At 48.4% G+C, this 18,813-nt stretch overlaps 1 protein-coding gene across 12 annotated transcripts in view; it reads left to right on the top strand.

Moving 5' to 3' along the window:
- Positions 1-18,813, top strand: part of PIAS3 (protein inhibitor of activated STAT 3) — a 21,506-nt gene extending 2,693 nt beyond the window's left edge. For 4 of the 12 annotated variants that reach the window (XM_072846531.1, XM_072846533.1, XM_072846529.1 and 1 more), the window contains 13 exons: positions 2,330-2,789; positions 6,613-6,697; positions 7,459-7,509; positions 9,992-10,082; positions 11,593-11,727; positions 11,896-12,001; positions 12,632-12,705; positions 13,228-13,388; positions 14,079-14,215; positions 14,647-14,818; positions 15,169-15,302; positions 16,478-16,515; positions 17,292-18,813. In XM_072846531.1, coding sequence (XP_072702632.1) covers positions 2,330-2,789; positions 6,613-6,697; positions 7,459-7,509; positions 9,992-10,082; positions 11,593-11,727; positions 11,896-12,001; positions 12,632-12,705; positions 13,228-13,388; positions 14,079-14,215; positions 14,647-14,818; positions 15,169-15,302; positions 16,478-16,515; positions 17,292-17,561 — 1,914 coding nt within the window. In that variant the 3' untranslated portion in view covers positions 17,562-18,813. Of the gene's footprint in view, positions 1-19; positions 315-2,329; positions 2,790-6,612; positions 6,698-7,458; positions 7,510-9,991; positions 10,083-11,592; positions 11,728-11,895; positions 12,002-12,631; positions 12,706-13,227; positions 13,389-14,078; positions 14,216-14,302; positions 14,462-14,646; positions 14,819-15,168; positions 15,588-16,020; positions 16,516-17,291 lie in introns of those variants that run through there. The other 8 variants (XM_072846537.1, XM_072846535.1, XM_072846534.1 and 5 more) reach the window with 7 other exon arrangements.

Here is an 18,813-nt window from a genome sequence, read left to right as displayed (position 1 = left end):
CTGGGAGCTCTCGATTGCCATCTCTTATGGCAATAAAGAGAGTTTTTTTCCACTGCTCTGATGCTCTGAGCAGTAATCGGAGAGGCTTCGGGGGGGAGATAAGAGTCCACAGCTGCTGCAGCGGTGGTGACACAGCCATCCTATGTCACGAATGCGAGTGTTTTTTAATGATAAATGTGAATCTCGTGCTGGTGAGCCATGCTACACTAATCTCCTGCCGGTTGAAGGACTCTGTCCGGAGGATTTGTAGGAGGAATGGATGTGGGAAGAGGTCGGTTCCTTTACAATGATTGTCGCAAAAGGGGAGGGAGTTGGTAAGAGGAATATTTGATAAATGTGCATCCCTAATGTGTCTTTTCTGGGAGGTGTTTAAAACAGGCACTGGCAAAGTTGAGAGACCCCAAGTCGAGCTTTTTCCTGTTAAATGACAGAGGTTTCCTGCTTTTAACAAATTCTCCTGGCTCCAAAAAGGGGGAAAAAAAAAAAAGTTAATCATTCTTCTCTTGAACGTATCGCCCAGCAAAGGTAATAGGCAAATCCCACGCGACCTACAGGGTTCTCTTCTACACAAAACCCTGATCTGACGCTGTGTCTGTTCTGCATCAGGGACCACATGGCACTTTTTGTAACGACAGAGCTGGCTTTGATAGCTTTACCAAATACTTCCCTTTTTTTTTCCCCCACTGGGAAGTGGAACATCTGTCACATTGTCCCCCTGAGATGCTGCGTTTTCGGTGCGTGGGTAACACGATCCTAATACAGCGAATTAAACTGCCTTAAAACCTCTTGGCGCGCAGGCCAGAATCAATTAACTATCTGATAAGCTTGACCTGTAGATTATGGAGGTGTGCCTCTTAATTCGGTATTTATAAGTGACTCTTAAAACTGTAAGATGTAAAGCTGAGATGTTCCCGTCAGGAAGGAAAATAGCTCCGTTGGGTTTGAGAATCAATCCGAATGCAAAATACGCCTCCTGTTAAACCGACGAGGTTTCAGCTTTTATTTTACATTTCTTTTATTGAAGGGGCTGCAGGTTTTTGGCATTTTTTAACTTGCAGAAGCCAACCTTCCCCCTCTACCCCCCGGTGCTCCGCTGCAGCCCCTCAGCGGATGAAGCCCCTCAGTGGAACCAAAATCATGGATTTAAACCCAAGTTGTAACTAATTTGAGAACAATTCTGCTATTGTTGAATCGGTTGCATTTTGCGAGCCTGAAGGGAAAAGTCTTTCTAGATGCAGTGGTGGTGAAACTCTGTGTGCCCTTTCTTATTTAAAAGGGAGAGTGTTGGGAGTTGCTCGATCCCAGGTTTAACCCTTTTTTACTCGCATGAAAGAAAAGATTGTGCTGTAATATGTACAAATATATATGCATATAAGTATACGTGTGCTTTCGTAGCACTCTCTGTCATCCCATGGGTGTTCCTGCTTAAATAAGTATTCTGAAATCATATGACGAGTTCAGGGGAAGGATGGTTTTGTGAACGACCGTGAGATTGAGCTGAGTTTCTAGGTCTGCTGCTGACTTGCCTGGCGGAGAGGTCTCTGAGACCCTTTTTATTTTTCCTCTTGTGAAACGGGAATAATTCTGTATTTTCTCCTCTTCGGGCATCTTTCAACTTAAGCCTGTCGGGCTCGCTGGACTCGTGGTGAGAATTAGCAGGTCGCTGTTGGGGAGAGTCCCTTCAGCGAGGCAGGTTGATAAATGATGCCAGCCTAGGTATAGAGGTGGTGCCTGATGTATGTTTTCCCTTAATTGCAGCCTTCCTCATTAGTGACCCACGGCTATTTTCAGATTTGAAGTCTGATGTGTCTCCTTAGAGAAACATCAGGCCAAAAATGGGCATTCCCAAAGTGTATTTTTGAAAGAAGAGAATAAAAGCAATGGCTGAAAACCTCCGCAGTCACACTGGGGCTTGGCCTTTCTAAGTCAGCCCTAAGAGGCCTTAAAGTGAGAGTTTTAAACCCAGAGAGGTACAAAAAAGCTTTAGTTTAAATGCGAGGTTGACCCTACAAGACATTGTCAGCGTTTATTCAAAGGGAAGGCGATTTAACAACCGTTTGGGTATCAGAAGCTGCTCAGACGTCCATCAAATTGGGAAGCGAGTGTGACCTTTTGCATTTCCAAATCCAAGCAAAGTATCTAAAAGTAAAACCAAATCTAAATATTTACAGTTCCGCTACTGACGAGTTATTGATGGCCAGGGGAACTTCAAACTTGACAGTGTCTCTTTTAAGGCCTCCGCCATCTTCCTTAGTGAACCCATGGCTTGTTTTTGGGTTGTGTCTGCTCATACAGCAGTTGTAATGGTGGTTGTTTTATTTTCTTGCAGCATATGGTTATGAGCTTTAGGGTATCAGAATTACAAGTTCTCTTGGGCTTTGCTGGAAGGAACAAAAGTGGAAGGAAGCACGAACTTCTTGCAAAGGCATTACAGCTGCTGAAATCTGGCTGCAGCCCGGCTGTCCAGATGAAAATTAAAGAACTGTACCGGCGGAGGTTCCCAAGGAAGATCTTAACCCCTTCGGACTTGTCAATGCTCCACATTCAGGCAGGACAACTGTCCTCGGCCACCGCGCTGACGCAGGGCACGGTGTGTCACCTGCCCTATGACCACAGCTCTGCCGCCATGCCGGCGGCTCTGCTGCCTCCGGTGCCTGTGCTGGGACCCAAGCACGAGACGGACGTTCAGCATTTATCGCCACCCATCCATCCCGTCCATCCGGATGTCAAGATGAAGAGGCTGCCCTTCTACGATGTTTACGATGAGTTGATAAAGCCCACCACACTAGGTACGTTCAAAACTGCTCAGTCCTCGTGTTCTTTGGAGGCTCCTTTTGTTTGCTCGGGTGGAGAAGACAGAGCAGGAGTGGCGTGACTAGGGCAAGCCATCAGTGTGGATTGAAAAGGCTGATATCCAGATGAAAGTGGGATTTCACAGAATCGTAGAATGGTCTGAGTGGGAAGGGACCTTCAAAGGCCATCTCATCCACCCCCCCTGCCATGACAGGGCCATCTTCCACCAGATCAGGTTGCCCAGAGCCCCGTCCAACCTGGCCTTGAACGTTTCCAGGGACGGGGCATCCCCCACCTCTCCGAGCAACCTGGGCCAGCGTCTAACCAGCCTCAGCGTAAACAATTTCCTCCTTACATCTAGCCTGAATCTCCCCTCTTTTAGTTTAAAACCATCACCCCTTCTCCTATCGCTACTAAAAAGTCTGTCCCCATCTTATAAGTCCTGAAAGGTGCCAAAAGGTCTCCCCGGAGCCTTCTCTTCTCCAGGCTGAACCCCCCCAACTCTCCCAGCCCGTCCTCACAGCAGAGCTGTTCCAGCCCTCGGATCATTTGGACTGCAACTTCCAACTCCAACTTGCATGGGCTGCCAGAAATGGCAGCTTTTAGTTGCTTGTTAGTCTTGTTCCAAATTTATTTGCATGAAAAAGGGGTATTTCTCTCCCAGCTGACACCTTTTCTGTTAAGTGTATATTTTATAAGTGTCTATAAGTTTTGGATTATTTACTGTTTGCACCTGATAAAGCCTGGGGTTTTCTTTACGGTCTGAATTGTGAAGCTTTCTCTGGTCTGTTGTACATCAGCGTTTGGGTCCTAATCCCGAGAGAATAAAAACCTGGTTCAGTCGGCACGGGCTCCCTTTCCGAACAAATTAGTGAATGCCAGGAGAATTAATTATGAAAAGTGTTTTGTTATTTTTGCAAACAATTGGGTGTTACAACTTCCAGCAAAAGAGCTTCTTAAAAATCCTCTGCCGCATTTGAGTCCTAATTCTGCCTTAATTATTAACAAAAATGTAGTCCTAAAATCTTCCAATATATAAAATTAATGAACTGGTTTATGCATCACGATCCAGCTTGTTGCAAATAGGAGAAGGGGTTGGCTCTGTGTGGGTGAGACAGCTTGACGTTGAGCAGGAAACAAACAGCGATCTTAAATTTAAGAGCAGAAACGGGGTATGGCAAAAGGGCAAAGCCACTTGTTTCTCGACGTAATGTGGGGTCGAGCGCTCCGATGCTTCCCCATTTGTAAAACAGGGAAAAGAAAATGCTGGTTCTTGCCTAATTCCAGAAAACTTGTGTGTTTGCTGTAATCTTTAAAATGCTGGTGGGGAGACGTACAGTACAGAGTTAGCCCGGTAATTGCTGGTGGTTTTGGAAGCGCTGCTGCCCTTGGGGTGATTTGGGCCCATGAAGAAGGGAGATTTATTCTGGTTTTTAGAATAAGTTAGAAGTTGTATTTTTACTTTAGGTTGAGCCCTTCTGGCCTCTTCAGACTAGGCGCACCCATCTTGGGCCTTTTAAATGGTTTTCGCTTGGATTCAGGGTTGTTTTTCTTTCGTGTAAACACAGTAATGTTTGCTAAAGTGGAGATAAGTGTGTCTGTACTCCAACCAAAACCCATGCGCTTTTTGGGGGTTTGGTTTCGTTACCGTTGTGCTAAAAATTGCCTTTTCTTAGGTTTGGCTTTGTTCAGTCTCTCAGACAACCTGTGGTTAAGCCTCTTCCCTGAAACGGGATACTCTCCTTGCAAAAGAAATGATTTTTTTTTCCTCTCCCCTGATAAAACTCCCTTACTTATGTGTTTGTGCTTGAACATGGAAGAGTTTTTATGTAATTCCTAGGGGGCCGTGGACTTTTATTTTTGGCTTCTGGTGGTTTGTGTCTTTCTTCTCCCTTTTGCTGTGTAAACGTCCCCTTCCCATTCTTTTATTTTAGTTGCTTGGGACAATTTGTTATAAGTATCCAGATATGAAGGTCGTGGTGTCAGAGAAATGCGAGAAATAAGCAATATGTGGGAACGAAAAATGAAAACGGGGATGGAGAGGGTGATGATGGGTGAAGACAGTGACACAGGGGTTAATGATAAAGCCTCCTGATCTGTCCGCACTCTGTTTGCTGCAAGTGAGGAAGATGCCGGCTTTGGCTTTCCCACTCCCTGTCCTATACCAAACCTCTAGCTGTGTTACAGTGAATTTTGGGATGTCAGCGTTCCTCTCTGGGTTGGATGAAGGCTGCCAGCAGAGCGATAACACTGGTTATAAATTGGTTGTAAGATGGAAGTTGGTTATTGATTATAAATGGAGGTGGCAGAGGACAGAGAAAACTGCAGATATTGGTTAGCACCACTTCGACACTGAGCAGCTTTACCTCGGCTCTCTTCAGAGCAGAATCAGGATCCGATTTTGTCATCGAGGAGCAAAAGGCTCAGACAGAAAGTCCTAAGATGGTCAAAAGTCCTCTGAATTTCTCCATCCGGTCTGCCAGCCTGTTGCTGCTGCCGGTCCGGGGAAGATCTGGCAGGTCATCTGCCAGGAAACTCTGGGCCTCGCATTCCTCGCATTCCTGAGCTGCAGGAGGCTGGAGAAGCAAAACCCCTCGCCCCGCTGAGGAATCTGCGCTTGAATGTGCTTTTTGGGGAGGCCAGCGTAAGGGTGTCCCTCTCCCAAGGCAGGTGGCCCAGAGGACGGAGCTGACCTCCTCCGCGGATCTGTGGTCGCCTCGGATGGTCATGCTATGACCAGCTCATCACAAGTGTTACCAAACTCCTTGAAATAAATAAAGGATCAAAATGTGAGATTTACACTAACACGTGTCACTGCGATAATGTCCTCGGCTTTATTTTCTCTTGACCCAGGGATGCTCTGCATCCCAGAGAAGACCAGCGGGAGCTGCTGTTCCTCAGGACCTCTCCTGACGGGTGTAAAAACGAGTGCAGAAGAGGCCAAATCGTCTCTTTGCAAATTACATTGGCTTACAGCGTCAGTGGTCTTCATTCTAGGAAACTGATACTCTGCAAATATTGATAAAATAGCTCACGGTTGTTGTGAGGGAGGCAGACACCTTCCAGTTTGACCGAGGGAGAAGCTCAGGCGCAAAAGAAGTAGCAGCTCAGTTAAGGTCAGGGAAAGAGAAGGGGAAATCCTGGTTTATTTTTACATGTATCTTGCACCAAACGTTTTTACCGTGCTCGTCACTAACCCTCCCGTAAAATTCTTGATTCTCCCATTATGCGGGTTTCTCCGCATGTGTTTATTTTTAATCAAGGGCATGGCTGGTTTTCTCTGAATTCGCCGTGACTCTGTCCATGTGCCTGAGGAGAAAATGGCAACGCCTGATTATTGTTCAGCAACTGTACTTATTCCATAACCACTGTAATTATTATAATTTCTAGGGCAGTGGATGAGCTCTGGCATCCCCTTAGCTCCGCATTTGATCTCGCTCTTCCCAACCTGTCTGCTGATCCCTGGGAAGCGCCGTGTGGCTCTTCGTGGGCTCGGGAGGCTGTTGCAGACCCAGGAGAGCGAGCGGGCGGGTTTCCCGATTTCCTCACCATTTGCTACCTGTGCAAGCCACCTTACTTTCCAGGCCTCAGTCTTCCTTGTAAATAAAACGATGGAAACTGAATGTCTACCTTGAAGGACAGATCTGACGCTTGGTTACATGGTCAAGGACTTGGAGGGCCCCTGCATGGAAGTGCAGTTGATTTTGATTGCCTTCTGCTTTTATTGGATGCTGTTCCGTGTTTATTACAAGCCTTGGTGCCTGCAGGTGTAAGAATGACTTAATGATGATTTAATTTGTCTTAAATCCTCTTTTTCAGCCTCAATGAACAGTCAACGGTTTGAAGAAGCTCACTTCACCTTTGCTCTAACCCCCCAGCAAGTTCAACAGATCCTCAGCTCCCGGTAAGCGAAACGGTGTCTCTCTGGATGCCGTGCAAGTGCGTGTGGCTTCCCTGCTGTGTACCCTGCTGTGGCTGCGTGTTCTTCCCCGGCAGAACGGGGAGCGGAGTCAGGAGAAAAAATGGGCAGAGTTTGGGTGAGTGAGCCTGGCAGATGAGGAGGTCACGGATGGTCGGGATAGGAGGAAGAGCTGAATCTTAAACAGTTCATGTTTCTCTGCTCCAGCGCAGTACGTGAGAATAAAATGCCAAGTTGGGTGTAGAAAGGGGAGTTCCTCGATATCAGCGGTGCTGTGCTGCTTACAGCCATCGAGGACCTGCCCAAAAGCCGGCAGAGTGGAATTATTGTATGGAAGAGAGAAAATGTGGTAACTGGGACAAAAACGTGCAAGTTCATCGCGAAATTTAGGACTACCCTCCACCTGTGCCTGCAAACACAATCGTTTGCTTGCATTGGCGAGCCTGTAGTTGGCATTATATTCTTAAAACTCAGCAGTAGCAAGACTCTGAGGTTGATTTTCTCCTTTTCCCGCCACTCTCTCTTCTGTTCGATGGGCTTTTGCTGTATGTCCTCGTTTGGGAATGTTGCCTGCTGGTTTGGACAGGTATTACCTGTTTTCACAATTCAGCTGCGCTGGTTTTATTCATAATATGGCTCACATATATCAATATCAATATAACTTAATAGAAATTTATGCTGTTGTAGTCGTAATTCTCTATAATTAAGCACTGCTGACAGTCTTAAGACCTGCTTTTCTGTTGCAGAGATATCTTACCAGGTGCCAAATGTGATTACACTATACAGGTGCAATTAAGGTAAGGTAATGTCTTTTTGATGAATGCATTAAGTCCTGTTCCCTGAGCTAGCATATCCATATTAATTTGTCCTTGATTTTGATGAATCACGCTTTTAGCACTTGATTTGCTTTGAAATTGCATGTCAGATGGCTCAGAGGAAATTTAAAATGTTCGGTGCTGTGTTCTGAACATGGGTTTCTGTATGGCAGTGAGGGTTTCTGTATGGCAGTGAGGGTTTCTGTATGGCAGTGAGCCTCTGATAAACGCCGTCGTGCAACACCAAACCAAGAGGGTCTTTCTGAACTCGGCGAGGCTGAGCGAGCTATCTCTGGGTGACCCTTTGCTGGCACAGGCGACGTGGCCTCGCACGCAAGTTTTCTCAATTGTAAGCGTAGTAAAATTTAATCTTTTTGAGAGTTTTGCACACTTGTATAAAACTTGCTTCTTTCAATTCTCCGTTTTAATTATGTGCCTGTTTGCAGATTCATTGCAAAAGGTGGAATAAGATGAAGAAACTACATTACCTTAAAATTTGAACATTTTTTTAATATTCACCCAGTTATTACTCATGAAAATGCAAGACATGTTGGAGAGTGTGAGTAAAAAAAATACTTGAAAGTGCTTCACAGGTTACCCTCCGATTCTCACAGTCATGCCGAGGTGGTTATTTAAGTGCCTGCCCACACTGTCCTGCGGCACTGAACAGGAACTGAGGAGCCTCTTGCGCAACATTCAACCCCTGGCGGGGTTAAAAAATGTTAAATTTTATTATCAGGGGTTTGAATTTGGCAAAGAGACAGAGAATCACTACTGTACTCTCAGGAAAAAAAGTGATGAGGAGTTGAGGGCTTTAGTTGTGATATCTGGAAGTCTGAAGAAAAGTGGTTGTTTGAAATTGAAGACTTTGGTTTAATTCCACAGAGAGTCTGTTGGTTTTCAGGAGGGCGTTCTGTATTAATTATGATTCTGTGACAACGTCTCTCTGATTTGGGGCTTTACAGTCGCAGTTTTCCTGCTGTGTCCATCTGTTCCACTCTTGCGTGCAGAGCTGGTGGAGCGAAGCATACGGGCATCCTGTTCCCTGAGATGCATCAGGAGGTGGATGCTTGGAAATGTCGCTTCTGTAGGGCAGAAAAACACCATGTGTGTTTTTGAAGGACCGGTTTCAGTGTCTGTGCCTCTTACTATGTTTTGGACGTAGGAGATGAAACAGAGTTTACCCAACAGTCCACCAGGAAACTTCCAGGAGTCTCCTGGGGTGTCCAGAGTGCATCCCTTCGCCTGAAGAAGTGAACCCTTACTCAGCAAACTTTAGTGCAGGAGTTAAAAATGACGGTGGGATCGTTTCTTCTCTCCTGCTGATGTGCTTCAGCATATGCGGCATTCTCGTGTTCCCAAGGAAGAAAAAGATTAACTCTCAATTTTATTCTTTGTTTTATTTGGCAAGCAGCGAGAGGTTAAAAAACAATAAGACCAGATTTATTTTTCGAGAACATTGGTGGTGTTCGTGAACATCGGCGTGACGTGCCAGGGCTTGATCTCACAGCTCAGAAGAAGCCGGCTGAGGTCACGGTCTGACTCACGGCTTCGCGGCAGAACTGTGGTTTCAGCGTGGGGAGTCGTCTCTGGCGGAGCACCCTCCTTTGAGAGAAAATAGAGCGCACGGCCATCCGGTTAAATGGGATTAGGATTTGAGCCAGAGCCCGTTCTGGGTTGCTGGTGCTGACGGTTGGACTCGATGGTCTTAAAGGTCTTTTCCAACCTAAATGGTTCTGTGATTCTCCGATGAGGGAGGCAACGGTAGGATATCGAGTGATGGCAGATGAGCTTTGAGGGAGTCCAAGCAGTAACCAGTCTCTCCTATTGCAAGATTCACTACTTTGGGTCAAATATAACTTTTTAGTTCCTCAGGTGCTTTTGTTGGGTAACTTAAACAGATGTAGTTCTTTGCGTCTTGAAGCGCTGCAGAATCTATAGGTGAAGTTGCACGTGAACGCACCCGAACCTGGATTAAACCATCTGATACAACGCTGCTGGGGTGGGAATTATATCAAGGTGGCCAGAGTGAATGGCAGTCCTCCGTCGTCCTAAATGGCACCCAGGTTCGCTGTCCGTGCCGCTTGAACCCGGAGCTCGGTTTGTGTTGTTTTTTGGAACGATGTTAGGCCAGAGAAATACACTTGGCCTTTGAAACTGCGATTCTGGATAGCTTAGATTGTCGTCTGGGCTGAATAAAATTAGCCTTGCCCCTGCACACTTCACAGCCTGTCCATTAGCAATTGTTTTAAGTCGCTGGCGTTTTTCGGTCTCGTTTCTCGTGTCGCTTTTGCCGCATGAAGGGTTTGAAACACGTGTAGGGCTGTTCATCTGCTTATGTGTTTTCCACCCATTGATCTGTTCTGCTTGGGAAATGTTTTTTTCCCTTTTTAAAGGGAAGTTTGGCTGCCGTTTTTTGCGGGTGTCACCACTCACTTGCCAGTTTCTCCCTCCTGCTTCTTAGGTTTTGCTTGTGTGAAACCAGCTGTCCCCAAGAAGATTACTTCCCTCCTAATTTATTTGTCAAGGTCAATGGAAAACTCTGTCCGCTGCCTGTGAGTAAATCTTATTTCTTCTTAATATGTTGTAGACTAAAGCCTGCCCTTTTACACAGCTGCAGCTCCCAGTGAGTGCAGTGGGAATGTATTTCCCGGAGATTAAAGACTGACTTGAAGAAATGGTGTGGTTAGAGTGCAAAACTGATTTCGTGTTACAGGGCTGTGGATTGGTGATGAAAGCTGCTCTTTGATTCGAGGAGTGTGGTCTTTAAGTAGAAGAATATGCAAACTTTGGGCCTGACTCTTTTTTTTTTTTTAACCAGCAGATTCCGTCTCATTTTTTGGAACACTTCTTTTGACGAGAAACTCGATAATAAAAATGCAGAGTAAAATCTGAATTTAATGGAATAATGGCACTGCCTTTAGTTTATCACGTTGCAGGAAGACCTGGATGCTCCAGTCAAGGCTGGGGTCCTTTGTGCTAATGCGTAAAAATATAATAAGAAATAGTGCTTGCCCCCGTTCACAGTCCAAGAAGGGATGTGATTCAGTGTCACATCTAGGAAGGGTATCAGAGGTTCGGCAGTCTCAGGCCAGCTTCCTGTCAACTGTCCCACGCTGGCTTTGCTCCATTATAGCTGGCGCTTTTTGCAATCAAACCTGCAGAACAGCCTCTAATGCTCTGCCTGAGCCGCTCCCTTAATATTTTTAGAGATTTGCAGTTTTTGCCTCAGATATTGGGTTTGGTTTTGGCCGAGACAATCAGTAACCTGCTTTAAAAAAAAAAAAAATAGAGGTCGTTTCTGGCCTCATGGGACAGAAAGAGGGAAGTGCATATGAGATGTAAGATGGCTAAAGGGTCCTCCCCCAGCTTCTGCTCTCAGATAAGGTTTCTGGCTTTCATTTGGATGAGTCATCTGCAGCTGAGAAGCTGTTTGTACGGGCTGTGCACAGCACAGCAGCTCGACGGGAAGGCTTTTTTTGTTTTACTTCTGCTTAAACTGTGATGGGTGGCTGCTGAATCAGTCTCAAGCCGCCCAGTCTAACTGAGGGCGATGAAAAAAGGGTGGTGTAAATCTCTCTGAATTACAGAAAAGACACTCTTGGGCTGAATAACGGGATGGGTTTCTAATCAAGTTGGAATGTGGATATAGTGAAGCAAAAATGAGATCAACGTCAGATTTGTCACGGGATGTAATTTTTTAGCTTCCCAGCCTGGGTGAACTGGATAGGATTTGGTTTTTAATTCAACACTGTTTGTGCACAACACATCCCGGACTGACAGTTGCGTGTTTGTGGAGGGGTTCAGCTTACGATGGGGTTCCAGTGCGCTCGTCAGCATAAGGATATTAGAGGGAACCTTTATTCTCCATTTCTTGACATTGAGGAATAATAATGTACTGCTTTGAGATTTTGAGATAAATTCTCATACAAACTCTTAAGGTGTGACATAAAATGTCTTGAGGTACAATGTGCCGTGAAGAGGTTGGGTTTGTAGATTCTTGTATGTGGCCTTCCGCCTCAGAGAGAATTTATTTTTTGCCACGTAATCTTTCTTTCTTTGCAGGGTTATCTCCCGCCCACAAAAAATGGTGCAGAGCCGAAACGACCCAGCCGCCCCGTCAATATCACTCCGTTGGCACGCCTTTCGGCAACTGTCCCGAACACGATTGTAGTGAACTGGTCCTCGGAGTTTGGCAGGGTGAGTGAGGTGAAAACCATTTCCCATTTGCTGCTGTTCCTTTACTACTCGCTGTTTGCAGAATCGAGGGCATTTTTGCAGTAGCATCAAGCTGTGCAGATCCAGGAGAGCCCTCTCCTTTCCGGTGGGTTCTTCTAGGCCTGAGCAGCGTCAACTTCTTTTCAACAGAACTACTCTCTGTCGGTGTACCTGGTGAAGCAGCTGACATCAGTAACGCTGCTACAGAAGCTAAGAGCCAAGGGCATCCGAAATCCAGACCATTCGCGAGCCCTGAGTAAGTACCCCTTGCGAAGGCGCCACTGTGCTCGATCGCATCCCGTGCTGGGTATGGGAAGGCAGAGCAGGTCTGAATTAGCAAGCGAGGGCAGAGCAGGTCTTTGTGTGCGTCCCTTCTCGCAAGCCCGCACGCACTTGCTGAGTCCTGTTGAGGAGAACTGGATGGGAAGGTAAGGATTGCAAAGATGATGGATTGTTTTTCAGTGATGCCATTCGACAAAGCTCTAAATCAAACCGTTCTTCAGATCGCTGCCCATCTCGGTTGTGATGCTTCCAAAACGTTTGTCCTCTGAGAAGCAGCGGGAGTGTTGCTGCTGCTGCTTACGCTCAAATTGTACGCTGCTTCCCTTCACCCAAATGTTTCCCCGTGCTGTCACCTTACAGGCAGGCTGTAAAATCTTTAAGGCAGGGACCGTCTCTTTGTACTGCATACATGGTCTAGCCAAGGAGACTCTTGCCGGAGCTTTTAACCTAATAGTAATAATGTCTGCTGTTATAAGCATTACCTGCCTGTAATTTGGATAATAAGTGTCATGGTGCAAATTATAAATCATGTCTGTACATATTTATGCATGTAAAAGAAGGAGGATGTTGACAGGAGACCTTTTTTCCCCTCCTCTTCTTTCAGTCAAAGAAAAACTAACAGCTGATCCTGACAGTGAGATAGCTACAACGAGCTTACGCGTTTCCCTGATGTGTCCAGTAGGTTTCTACGTTTTTGTTCATTTTTCTTGGACAGGCCTTTGCGAACAGCTTCCCGCTTTACCTTACCGTTGCGTAGGAACGCTTTGGAGTGAGAGGAGAGCTAATGCTGCTGCAGCCCTGCTTTTGTTGAAAAGTCAGCTTTGATTCCTAAATAAAAGCAGAACCGCTTTCTTTTATGCCTAAAAACATTGCTGAGATTGTTGGCCTCAACCGCCTAGCCAAAAAATGTCTTCTCTTGACCCGATCCTTGTCTTTCACCTGCACTGTTAGCATGTGCTTGAGGTGGAAGTGAGCTTAAAAAAAAAAAAAAACAAAGGCAAAAATACCCTCAGGAAAGCTTGTTTTCTCTCGCACGTTAATTCTTCCTTGACATTTGGTTTAACATCTCGTTAAACACGCTAGAGTGCTGGGCAGGGGAGAAAAGGGAATAGACAGGGAGTAACACCGCTGGCTTTACTTGGCGCTGTGAGAGGCGGTTTGTACAAAAACCGACTTCATTTCTTATTTCTTGTCCCCTAGCTGGGTAAGATGAGGCTGATTGTGCCCTGCCGAGCCATCACGTGCACCCACCTCCAGTGCTTCGATGCAGCGCTCTATCTTCAGATGAATGAGAAGAAACCCACGTGGACTTGTCCTGTGTGTGATAAGAAAGCCCCATACGACAACCTGATAATCGACGGGTGAGCTGAGCAGGGTCCTTACACAGTCTTTAGCCTGGATCATGTTTTTCTTTTAAGGCTTATCCTCTGATGCTAGCATATATAGACAAGTTACAGCCTCGAATAACTTAAAATCTGATTTTCGTTCCCTAAACTGCTTTGATGCCAATCTGGAGAGATTTCTCCCAAAGAACAAGAAGCCTTTGTCAAAATCTTGGCTTCCTCGCTGGCAGTCTCTGCAGAGGCAGTAATGAGGGAACCTGCTTACCGGGGTTTGAACAGAGCCCTCCTGTGTACATTGAACAGCCCATCACAAAACATAACTTGCAGGTGATATTAGGAAATTTAGACTGGATATGAGGAAATTTTACTTCACGGAAAGGGTTATGAAGCGTTGGAACAGGCTGCCCAGGGCAGTGGTGGAGTCGCCATCCCTGGAGGGATTTAAAAGCCGTTTGGATGAGGTGCTTAGGGCCATGGTGTAGTGGTGGGCTTGGCAGTGTTCGGTTTACGGTTGGACTCGACGATCTTAAAGGTCTTTTCCAACCTCTACGATTCTGTGATGTTGGCCCAGATTTTAGAACAGTAATTCTTCGCACCCCTTTAACCCATCTCCTGAGCTCCCGTCTCGTTTCTGCCGTCCGTGTGCATGTATTTATGCGCGAGTCCTTGTAGTGTTTGCTCTCCCCAGCTTGTGCTCTCACCCGGCAGGTTGTTCATGGAAATCCTGAACTCCTGCACGGACTGTGATGAGATACAGTTCATGGAGGACGGCTCCTGGTGCCCCATGAAGCCGAAGAAGGAGAACCAGGAGGTGTGCCAGACGTCTGCGTTCAGTGGGATCGAGGGTATGGGAGCTATGGTCACCAACTCTTTCTTGGACGTCTTGTTTTGCCAAAGCAACGTTTACATTTACAATTTTTACATTTACAAAGCAACATTCGGAGCGTTTCAGATCCCATCTGGGAGCCGGTATTTGGGATCACACTGAAATACCAGGAGCATGACAGGCACTTAGCACACCACTGTGGAGTAAGTGCTAGAAAAAGCAAGAAAAATGCAGGTTCCTCTTGAAACTGCAGCGTTAATTCCAGGTGGGCTATGGAGACCTGACCGTTAGTGTGGGGATGATGCTTCCGTTCTGGGATGGGGTGTGGATTTGCTACGAGCTGTTTGGAAGTCCGGAGTATATCGCAGGGTTGTAGTGCTTGTAGAGGCGGTGGTGTTTTGCTCGTCTCCGTTTCGGCAGTCGAAGCTGATCGCTGGTTTTCCTCTGCAGCCAGCTCCCTTTACACTGTGAACTCCGAGGGCAAGAACTCTTCGGAGGGCAAAAAAAAAGTGGAGGTTATTGATCTCACTCTGGACAGCTCGTCGGATGAGGAGGAGCCGCCTGCCAAGAAGCAGTGCCCCGTCTCCAGCGTGGCTCTTCCGACAGCGGCCGGGCCCAAGGGGTAAGGCAGCACAGGAACCCGACCCCCCCTGCTTTGCTGGGCTTTGGCTTCTTTTGCTTCCTGCTCTCCGCTTCCTTCCTTTGAGTGCTGATGCCGTCGCAGTAACCAGATCCGAGCCTGCTCTGTCCCTGGGAAGCGCTGCTGCTGCTTTCCATACTGGCCAGGGTGAGGTGACACACCTCTGACCACGGGGCCGGGGAGGAGGGAGGGCTTGTTCTTGCTGTAGGTATGGCAGCATCAGGGTCTTTTGGTTTTTGGTGGTTTTTTTCTGATAAACAACAGAGGAATATTTTCCCTCGGTGTGCCCTTCTGCTTTTGTTAAGGTTCATCGGGTCTGTATTCTGTTTCAGGGTATTAAGTATTGATCACCAGCCGTCTTCTGTGCTTCGAAGTCCTCCCATGGCAGCTCTTGGCAGCGACTATCTCTCCAACCTCCCCATTCCTGACTACCATCCTTCCTACCAGGTGCCCTCAGAGCTTCAAGGTAACCACAAGGACCTCTGGCAGCGGTTTTCCAATACGCACAATTGTACCAGTTTACCAGACTAAGCTCTAACAGCCGGTGCCCTGGCCTTCTCTTCCGCTGAGCTACGGGGGCCTTGGGGTCGCTCGCACACGTAGTCTGTCTTGGCCTGGCAGCTCCTGCAGCTCAGAGCAAGTGGTTTTGAGTGACAGAGTTCACTGGCCCAACACAGAAGAGGGAAGAAGGAAACTAGAGTACCTCCCTCCTGGGGCACGACGCCCCTGAGATGTCTCTAGGGGCCTGCAGGTGAGATCTTGACTGACAGAATAACTCAAAACCTGGTTGTTAGTTACAAATCGCAGGTAGGAACGACCCAGGTTTTGGCTGGCTAGTGCGTCCCAGGGCCACCGAGGACGTGAGGCTGTGACTTCCTTTCGTGGGCTGCTCTTGTTCCTGGCTGGCAGGGCGTGATACAGGTCGTGTGTCCTAACCCAGCAGAAGGAAAGAGAGGCTCATGTCCGTGACTGAGTAGTAAATCATAAACCGTTCCCCGGAACCCATGGCTCTGGAGATCCCCGTGTGCCTTGCAGGAGTGGGCTATGCCTCAGTTGTCCCCAGGGAGACGGGCGTTCACAGCCTGGTTTTACAGGCGGGGAGGCTGCTAGCCAGAGAGATGAGGTGTCGGGCTTGAGTCCGCCTGTCGGGTCAGCAGCAGAGACCTGAAAATGCTCTTTCTCAGTCCTGCGTGCAGTTCCCGCTCGCCTTGCGCCTGATCCGATGCGTGCACGGTTGCCGTCTGCAGTTCGTTTGGTCAAGACCCTTAAGCAGCTTTTGCAGAGCGGTTCGAAGCGCCCTGGTGTCACCAGCCTGGCTGGGGCTGATGCTGACTCAGCCCTTTGCGGTTTGCTGAGCTTTGCTGGAACCTGATTTTGGTACCAGGCCCCGCGACAGCTCTAGAGAAGTGAAATTTAATTTGCCCTGTGCTGTTTCGTTGCTGAGGCCGCGCGATGAGTTACAGAGGAGCAGAGCTGGAGCTTGTGATGGAGTTGGAGCTGACGGTGTCGTGGTTATCTGGTTCTTGGAAGCAGTCTGAACCCATCTGCTTCTGTCTCTACATTGGCACGGTTTGGCTCCCCTCCCTGCCAGAAGTTTATTTACCATCAAGAGATTTATTTTTCCCCTTTTTATTTTTCTAGGTCTGGATTTGTTTTCCTTCCTTCAAAGTGAAAATCAGGTAAGCTTTTTTTGTTTTGTTTCATTTTCGTTTTTCTCTCCTCCTTGCCAAATCTGCAGACTGGCAAATACATCCTTCTTCACTCAGCCAACCTTCCTCCTCCATCCTCTTCCTCCGGGAGAACTGTTGTAGGACGGCAGCGGGGGTGCCAGCTTTGCGGTTCCAGGGGCATCACCTGCCAGCACAGGGCGATACTTAGTCTGCCCTGCAGCTGCCGGCATCCTGGGCTCTTGTCCCTCTGCCCGGCACCTCTCTCCTTTCACAGCCTCTGCTTTCTTGAGTCTGCCTCGCGAAGGCGAATTCGGAATTGCCAAGGGCTCAGAGCTGGAAGTATTTTGCTTCTCTGAGGCTGAATCCACGCAGACCTAGGAGAGCGACGGTAGAAAGCGGAGGGATTTGGCAGCAGTCGCTGAGAGTCGACTTGTCCCGTCCGCGTTGTGCGGAGGCGGCTCGGCGTAGGGCGCGGATCCACGCACGCGTGGCTTTTCCGGGTGGTCGCTGTAGGCTCCGTCTTCTTTCTCTGTGCTGGGCTTTATTTCTTGCTGCCGCCGCATGTCTCTTCTCTGCCGTTCTCGCCCCTGAAGCCCGCGCTTGCACCGGGTTGTGCTGACAGGAGGCAGCGGGTGTTGATGGTTCAGGGACAGTCTTGGTAAACTGGTACATTTATCCGGGGAGCGATCCCTGCGCGCCCTGTCCTCTCCGAAGGGCCGCGTGGGACTGGGGCCAGGGTTTTGTGGATCCCGTGAGCTGATCGGGGCTTTTCCTTTGCTTGGCAGCATTACAGCCCTTCCGTGATCACCTCCCTGGATGAGCAGGATACGCTCAGCCATTTCTTCCAGTACAGAGGCACGTCTAGCCACTTCCTAAACATGAATCCCCTGGCCCCTGTGATGGCAGGATCTCACAGCGCCGTCAGCCCGGCCGGCGGCCGCATCAGCAGCATCGTCTCCACCAGCGCGCTGCGAGAGAGCCACGGACACAACGGGACAATAAGTAGCAACGCGGCGCTCCCGGGCTGCAGGCCAGACATCATTTCCCTGGACTGAGGCCACGCTGGTGGCTGTTAGTCCCTCTGCCAGGGATGGGAGACGAGGGCAGATTTCCAGTAGCCGCCTTAGGGATTGGCTTCCCCGTCCGGGACTGGAAGGACCTGACCAAGAACCGCTCGGTTGTGTCTCTCCTCTCTCGATCGAGGCCATCTCCCCCACGTAGCCGGTGCCCCCAGGCCTCGCGCCGGTGGCTTCCAGTCCGCCTCTGTGCGGAAGGATGCGTCCCACGGCCGTATCTGCGCACGCACGCGCTCGCTCCTGAGCAGGTTGGGACGTGGGCTGGGGAGTGCCCGTTTCCGAGGGTTAACCAAACCCCCTGGCTTTAAAGAAATATTTTAAAACCCTTTATGTTATGTAGGATTCTGCTACAGATAGCAAAGAGCCGAGGAGGGTAATTCAACCACCCCCTCTGCTGCGGGAGCGGTGTCTGCTTCCCAAAAGCAGCGTGTCCTGCGCTTACCCCCCCAACCCCACGTGGACCCTCACGAGTGGGGCTGGGCTGGACGGCGCTGCCTCCCCAGCCCCCGCTGGAAATGATTCCTCTTTTTTAATGGAAGAAGGCGGTGGGGGGAAGAGCAGCGAGCGGGGCTGCCTTGGAAGAGGATGGGGTGAAGCCGGGAGGGAGGCGGCGCTGGTGCCCTGACCATGCTGGTGCCTCCTGCCCGTCCCTCTCGTGACAGTGCTGTCTCGGGTGTAATTACGATTTTTTTTTTTTAAATTTAGATTTCTTTTCCTCCTTTTAAATATTTCCAGCGCAGACCTGTACAGAGAACAAATAGATGATCTATATTTTCAGCTGCAGCTTTTGTACATATAAAACTCCAAAGACTTCCCTGTTTCTGTATCTACGCGAGGACTAAATGAAGGTTGCGTCGTCTCCGGGGGCGACGCATCACCCATTGCACAAATTATTTATGTATTTAAATGTATACTTTAGTTTGTAACCTCTCCGGCGATGTACCTGCTGCTTTGTGAGTCTCCAGACGGGCTTGCTCCCTGCTGCCGAGCTTATCTCCCAATTCCTGCAGCGACAGGCACGCGGGTGCTGCGGCTCGCGGCGAGGTTGGAGAGCGGGGAGGTATCACATGTAGCAATTTTTTTAGCACCTTTTTTTAACTGCTCCTTCCCTGAAATTCAAAGCAGCGTCCGGGACGGGGGAGCAGCGCACAGTATTCTGCTTGGACGATTTCCTATTTCTTGTATCGTAACCACGGTAAATATTTCAATGTAATAAAGGTGTAAATCCTGA

The sequence above is a fragment of the Ciconia boyciana genome, chromosome 26 (genome assembly GCF_034638445.1).
Source record: "Ciconia boyciana chromosome 26, ASM3463844v1, whole genome shotgun sequence".
Lineage (NCBI taxonomy): Eukaryota > Metazoa > Chordata > Aves > Ciconiiformes > Ciconiidae > Ciconia > Ciconia boyciana.
Note: the sequence above shows the minus strand (reverse complement) of the source record. Positions and strands in the feature narration are given on the sequence as shown.